The following is a 7,786-nucleotide window of genomic DNA, read 5'->3' as shown; positions in this document are numbered from 1 at the left end:
AAAAAAAAAAAAAAAAAAACTCCACGCGTTTTGTTTTTTTACTTGTATTGAAAGTTTTATATAATTCTCCTATTCTTTCATCATATCTCGCGTGTCTCTAGGGTTTATTTTTAGTGGATCTCTATAAATCAGAGACTTTTCACATATCTATAAGACGTTTCTGATTTTTGCAATGTTACTTCTTTCATGAATTCTGTTATCTGATCCACCGAATTGTTTCAATTCTGTTTCTGATATGTATCTTCTTTTCAGATTTATTTAATCTGTTTTCTCGATTTGTTATTTTGTAGAGAGAAAGTAAACGACAATGAACCCTAACGAGGAGGAAGCCAAAAGAGCAATTGATATCGCTGAGAGGAAACTTTCGGAGAACGATTACAATGGAGCGAAAAAGTCTGCTGTAAAGGCTCACGAGTTGTATCCAAAGCTAGATGGTTTGGAACAAGTGCTGATGATGATTGATGTTTACATCTCTGCATCAAACAAGATCAACGGAGAAGCTGATTGGTATGGCATACTCGGTGTTGATCCTTTAGCTGATGATGAAGCGGTTAAGAAACAATACAAGAAGTTGGCTCTTTTGCTTCATCCGGACAAGAACAGGTTTAATGGTGCTGAAGGCGCGTTTAAGCTTGTTTTACAAGCTTGGGATTTGTTATCTGACAAAGCTAAGAGAACTGCTTATGATCAAAAGAGGAAACCTAAACCTTTGAAACGGAAAAGGAGCAGATCAAAGCGACACGGGTACGAGTTTGATTCTTCAGAGTCTTCTGGCTCTGAGCCAGAGCCAGAGCCTAAACCTAAATCTTCAAGGAAACCAAAGGAGATCGTTACCTTTAGGACAATGTGCAACAGATGCAACACCCAATGTGAGTTTGTGAGGTCTAGTAATAACCTTAACCAGACCCGGACTTGTCCAAACTGCCGTCAAGATTTCGTTGCGGCAGAGATCATTCCAGAGATGGTCAATGGGATGCCAGTCTTCAGTTGTGCCAGTTTTCAAACAACAAGCACAAACACAAGTGATGATGCTTCTTCTTCTACAGCTTCAGCTTCTGGTAGCGCAAATCAAGCACAAGAAAGAGAGTCGGGAGAAGAGATTGTTCCTGCTACTGCTCCACCTGCTGGTAGAGGAAATGCAAACGAAGCGTGTAGGCTTTTTCAAAAGATGATAAAAGAAAATCCAAACTCGAGACTCGAAGCATTGAGGCTTTTCAAGAACCTATATGGCAAAAAGTAAGACAATAGGAGTACAACTCCATAACTCTTAAGTTTTTTTCTATTTTGTGCGTCAGTAGTTGTTTTTTTATTTTGATCTTATGAAACTTGGATTTACAGTGTACTGCAAATTAAAGAATTGAAATGGAGACAGGTCTCTTTGCTATAAAGGTAACTCTAACAATTGTTTGGATCAATTAATCAGTATTCTAACAGCTAATATCATTATTGCAATTGGTATTGAGTTAAATATATATAGGTCTACACTGCACAGTTTAAAGTAAAAGCATTGATGTTGGTTAAAGGTGTTGTGTATGTGCTGAGATATTTAAAGTAGAGTAAAGGTTTTTAATTCTGATTTAGAAGTTAAAACTTGAGATGATTACAACTGTAACCAAAATTCCAGCGACCGCGGAAACTCCACATGCAAGTTTCGTGAGGCCAGTCTTCAACCTTTCATCATCTCCTCAATAACAACAACAATGGAGTGGCCAAATCAATCAAAAAGCCAAAAAAAACATGTGATGGTACTAATTGAGTGAGTTGTTCTTCATCATTTGTCAGTTTTAGCTATTAGCTTTCACTAAAATTTGTTCAATATTGGCCAATTCTACTGGTGAAAATGTCGTAAAACAAGGTCAAGAAAGTTCAAAAAAGGACTTGAAGAGTTGCAAGGAATGATTGCTTCTGCAGAGAAGATTCTTGAGAAGCTAGCCAAGAACGAAACGTGAGATAAGATGTAAGACTTACAGCTTTTTTGCCTTTCATGAATGATTTATGATATGTTATGAATCTTATTTCATCTCTATAGGTACTAAAAAGTAGAGTGGAACAAGAGGAAGCTCTCCTTTCATATACTCAAAGTGTAACCTCACAGTTTCTCTTAAAACATTGTGGTGTATATAGGTTCACTGTTTGTGGTAGATCCTTTTGATTCAAGGAATCTTGTTTTTTTTTTCCCTCTAGTATTATTAGCATTAGGAAATTGTACACATATGAATGAATAGTTCTGCTTTTCACACTTGTTTTTACTCCAATTCCAATTTATTGATTTTGTTTTGACGTAATTTCCTCTTTCTTTTTTTTTTTTTTTACTTTTGTCTCCGTTCATCATGATCCTTTTTGTAAAAGGAAAAATAAAAATTGCTTATATATTATCAAAACACCAAGCGTTCGCTCTTTGCTTGTACTGCAAGTCCTGTTAAATATATTTTTTCTCTTCTCTTGTTTTGTTTCTTGCGTCGTCTCTAGGGTTTTAATTGTTTCTCCATCCGATATATAAGAAGTTTCTGATTTGGCTTGAGATTTTGCAAAGTTTCTTCTTTCATGAACTTTGTTATATCCACGGAACTGATTCAATAACTCAGTTACTGATTTGTCTCTCCGATTTGTTTTTGTAGAGAAAGCAAACAAACAATGGAATCTAACGAGGAAGAAGCCAAAATAGCAATGGATACGGCTGAGAAGAAACTCTCGGAGAATGATTACAATGGAGCGAAAACATTCGTCGACAAGGCTAAGAAATTGTATCCAAACCTTGATGGTTTGAAACAAGTGTTGAGGATGATCGATGTTTATATCTTTGCATCAAACAAGATCAACGGAGAAGCTGACTGGTACGGAGTTCTCAACGTAGATCCTTTAGCTGATGACGAAGCGGTGAAGAAACAGTACAAGAAGCTGGCTCTTTTGCTTCATCCGGACAAGAACAGGTTGCGGAAGGCGCGTTTAAGCTGGTTTTACAAGCTTGGGAATTGTTATCTGACAAAGATAAGAGAGCTGCATATGATAGAAAGAGGAAACGGAAAAGGAGCAGAATGCAGGATCCATCAAAGCCACACGAGTACGAGTCCAGGTCCAGGTACAGGTACAAATCTGACCCTGTGCCTGAGCAGCCTGATCCTGATTCTTCATGGGAACAGAAGAATCCACGGGAACCAGAGGAAGTCATTTTCTTTTGGACAGTATGCAAAAACAAGAGGTGCAACACACATTGTAGATTTGTGAAGTCTCGACGTTATCTTAACAAGACCTTGTGTTGTCCAAACTGCCGGCAGTGTTTCGTTGCGACCGAGATCATTCCAGAGATGGTCGATGGGAGGCCAGTCTACAGATTTAGTGCCAAGTTTCAACGAACAAGCGAAAGCACAAGTGATGATGCTTCTTCTTCGAACACTTCAGATTCTGATAGCGCAAATCAAGCAGAAGAAAAGATTCTTCCAGCTACTTCTGCTAGAGGAGATGACAACAGAGAGACTTGTTGATAGATGCTGCGACATAACAAGTAAGACATGAGGATTTAAAAATTTATATCTGTTTTTTGGATCAGTAATAGTTTTTTTGAGTTGATCTTATGAAACTTGCATATACAGTACTGCAAATTAAAGAATAGTAATGGAGACGCTTCTTTTTGCTAGGAAGGTACGAGACTAATACATCTTTCTTCTTTCATTTCTTGACCTATAAGTAACATTCACTAACCATTTATTTTATTTGTTGCCTGCTGTGCGGTCTAATTTGTCTTTTGCATGAGTTTCTGTGTTCCAAAGGTTGATCTCAGCATGTAAAAGAAAGTTCTTCAAAAGGTAGAACCGTTTGAAACCATAATTCAAGAGTGAGTTGGGTAAGAGAAAGTGTTAAATAGGGTACTTATTGGTGAATATTGTAGACCTGTGTCGTTTACTAGGTGATGAAGGTAAGGAGATCAGAATCACATATTGCAATCTCCATTATTATAAGCCTCTAATAAGCCTGATATATCTCTGTTATTACTCTGTTTCATCTTCTATTCATTTTTGAAACTGATATTTGCAGTTGTGAGATTATTATCTATATCTTGACACTAGGATAACTGAAAAGAAGAGTCAATTATAACATAGTGCAACTTTAGAAAACTCCGTAACCAGGTTTCTTGAGGCCAGTCGTCAACCTCTCATCATCTCCTTAACAATGGAACGCTCCAAACCGATCAGAGCAAGGTAAAAGCCACACAAAACACAGGTGATGGTACTTATTGAGAGAGATATTCTCCATCATTGGTTAGTTTTACTTGTAGTTTTCACTGGAATAGTTCCATTTCGATACCAATTTAGTGGTAATGCTGCAAACCAAGTACAAGAAATATATAGAAAAAAAGGAGAACTTGAGGAGTCATGCTGCAGAGTTGATTTTTACATATGTGAAATAAGAAGGAAGACTTACTGTATGCTTTTTAGCCTTTCATGGATGCTTTATGACATGTTATGGTTATCTTTTCATCTTTAGACAAGAACAAGTTCTCCTTCCGGTGTCCAAACTTCTCTTAAACATTGTGGTGTGGTATTAAGGTTTTTGTTGTAGATATTTTTGATTCAAAGAAATCAGGTTTTCATGACTTGGAATCCTTATTTGTATATAATCTATATATAAGAGCAATCCGAATAAATGCCATCGAAAGTTGTGTTTATTGGACCATATCTTTTGAATAATTTTTCAAAAAAAAAAAAATTAATTGTGTGTTTACGAAAAGTTGTGATTTTAATTGTAACATTTTTTTATTATAAAATTACAACTGTTTATTGTAGAGTTGTATTTATTCGAATGTTCGTATCTTTTCATCATGACTTTTTACTAAAATATTATTTTTATTATTTTTTGACAAAAATTTTGCGTGTTTTTAGAAAGTTGCGTTTGTTAAATATAAAGTTGTGTCTCTTACAAACAGTTGTGGCTTTACGAACAATTGTATCTATTCAAATGTTCACATCTTTAGAAATTTTTTCTATTCAAATGTTCGCATCTTTAGAAATCTACATATTTTGTTCTTCTTTTATGGGGACTCACTATTTGTTATTACATATACGGTGCAACATCTCTTTTATTGTTTGTGCAATATATTAAACTAAATAAACGAAAGAGAGTTTAAAGATGTAAGGAATATGATTATAGTTTAAAATAGGAAAGAAAATCACAAAAGTCCGAATATATAAGTCTTCAAGACATGAACGGTTGACCACACATAACTTATGTTGAGCTTTTTGTTATGTTGAGAAGATTTGAGCATGTAATGTTAACATTCTTGAGAGGCTTTTCCTTTGGCGTAAGATCCATGTCGTATCACCTGACTCACAACACGACCATGAAATTTTTGTTTATTTATGTGCTCTTCTTGCAGCTTTCTTTAATGCTTCTTCATTTAGCTTTCTTGTTTTCCTAATTTGCCTTCTTTCTAATGCTTAACTTTTGTACTGTATTGGTTGTTCAGAAAAAGAAAAACCTTTGTACTGTATCTCATGGTCAAACCTGCTTTATAAAGAAAAGGCTATAGACAAAAAAAGGCCATCAAGGTAATCAATACTTAGATTGGCAAGAGAAGAACAAACTTGTGATTATTACTACTCGAGAACAATTCTTCTTGTTTTTCAAAATGGAAAAAGGGACAATAAGGGGAAGATTGAAAAAAATCAATCGCGCGAGGTTTAACTATAGAAAAAGAATATATGAGAACTCAATAGTTAAAAAGAAATAAGTCAACTGATCTTCTAAGGTGAAATTAGATAATAATAATAATTGTGAAGGCATATATGACTATACCGTTATATATGACTATTGGAACAACTTTATTGCATTTAACATAAGAGTGCAAATCTTCTGCCCATTTATCCCATAAAGTAACATCGATGACTGATTCTCTGAAACAATAATTGAATTTTTGTTTCAATAAAAATGTTCATTAGACAAATAATGAAAATAAAAGAATTTTAGAAAACTAACCCAATATCTCTGAGCTGTAAATTTNTTCAGAAAAAGAAAAACCTTTGTACTGTATTTCATGGTCAAACCTGCTTTATAAAGAAAAGGCTATAGACAAAAAAAGGCCATCAAGGTAATCAATACTTAGATTGGCAAGAGAAGAACAAACTTGTGATTATTACTACTCGAGAACAATTCTTCTTGTTTTTCAAAATTGTTTAAGGGGAAGATTGAAAAAAATCAATTGAGGTTTAACTATAGAAAAATAATAGTATATGAGAACTCAATAGTTAAAAAGAAATAAGTCAACTGATCTAAGGTGAAAGTAGATAATACTATATGTGAAGGCATATATGACTATACCGTTATATATGACTATTGGACCAACTTTATTGCACTCTACTTTATTGCACTTAACATAAGAGTGCAAATCTTCTGCCCATTTATCCCATAGAGTAACATCGATGACTGATTCTCTGAAACAATAATTGAATTTTTGTTTCAATAAAAATGTTCATTAGACAAATAATGAAAATAAAAGAATTTTAGAAAACTAACCCAATATCTCTGAGCTGTAAATTTAATATTTTTGTATGTCGTCCCGAAACAATAACCACTTTGAGTTCGTTCATTCCAATGATCTCACCAATAACGTCTAGAAAATTAAGGAAAATATTATATTCAAAGGTAAAGTTGTAAGCTTAAAATTTTAAAAACATATTAGGAGGAAGAATCTATACCGATGAAAACTTTGTCATTGTCAGATCGAGCTTGTATATCAGGGAAAGTGACAAAGTTGAAACGGAATTCCAAGTTTGATATCTGCTCAGTGCTCACAAACTTGGTTAATGAAGTTGATCTTGTAGGGATGAGAATTGGCTCTATAACTCCCTCCATTATCTAAAATCTCAAAGTTCATAATCATATAGCATTCTCCCTCTTTCAGTCTCCTCTGGAATTTTGAGACTAACTGCGATCCGATGGATGCCTGTATCATATATCCCTGAAAAAAAATGGGATAGTTATAAACAAAAATATTATATAGTAATGCAAGTATGTTTATATAAGGTATCTCCAAGAACATTTTCATCCACCAGAAGAAGTTCTAATCCCGTAATTTCTTTTGGTCTATCTAGAGACGGGCAATCCGAACCTTACCTTTGCATGCCGGGAGGTCAGAATTAAGTAAGTTGTAAGACATGTCCAGCGGCATTCTACCTTGAAAATCAGACTTCTATGGTTTCCTGAACATCGATAATAACATGGTTCTCGTTAAAGGAATAATTTAATAACGATAATTAATCACCTTTGTATTAGACTATAATTATAGAAAAAAACAGAAATACATTGGTCCTTTGGGATGAAGAAAGTACAAGATCTTCCATTCTCTTTTTAAAGAATTAAGATTAGAGAGATGAGTAAAATCGAGAGGCATGTTGCAGCTGAAACAATAAAAATCAGAATTAATATGCATAGAAGAAAAAAGTAATGGGTATGAACAAAAGATAAAGAACTTACCTCCGTCAGAATTGTTGTTTTCAAACGAATTTAGCTTTGTGAAATTGAAAGAGGTTTTCGAAAAGAAGATATGGATCTGGTGGGACATTGGTTTATGATTAAAACAGAGGTTTTGAGGTGCGTTTTTTATTTATTTAGAAGATGTTGAAGAACATTTATATAGAAGATGAGAATTGTTGTAACCATCTTGAACGTGGATCTGTTAGTGGGAGTGAAATTAGGATTGTTTTTCAGTTGTTCTTCTCTTGAAACAGGAGTTTTCGTCTCAAAAGTCCCTAAAACATTTCTGACAATCTCAAAAGTCCCTCTCTTTTTTGGC

At 34.3% G+C, this 7,786-nt stretch overlaps 1 protein-coding gene, 1 long non-coding RNA gene and 1 pseudogene across 2 annotated transcripts; 2 read left to right on the top strand and 1 right to left on the bottom strand.

Moving 5' to 3' along the window:
• Positions 185-1,283, top strand: LOC104731608 (uncharacterized J domain-containing protein C17A3.05c-like). The gene has a single exon (XM_019233883.1). The coding sequence runs from the start codon at positions 308-310 to the stop codon at positions 1,238-1,240; it is 933 nt and encodes a 310-aa protein (XP_019089428.1). The 5' UTR covers positions 185-307; the 3' UTR covers positions 1,241-1,283.
• On the top strand, positions 2,635-3,482 carry LOC104733482 (annotated as a pseudogene).
• LOC104733481 lies at positions 6,514-7,313 on the bottom strand. Its single transcript, XR_002034593.1, has 3 exons — positions 7,108-7,313; positions 6,690-6,952; positions 6,514-6,604 (listed from the first exon to the last, which is right to left on the bottom strand). It is a non-coding gene; the product is annotated as an uncharacterized LOC104733481 (long non-coding RNA).

This window comes from Camelina sativa, chromosome 12 (assembly GCF_000633955.1).
Source record: "Camelina sativa cultivar DH55 chromosome 12, Cs, whole genome shotgun sequence".
Lineage (NCBI taxonomy): Eukaryota > Viridiplantae > Streptophyta > Magnoliopsida > Brassicales > Brassicaceae > Camelina > Camelina sativa.
Note: the sequence above shows the minus strand (reverse complement) of the source record. Positions and strands in the feature narration are given on the sequence as shown.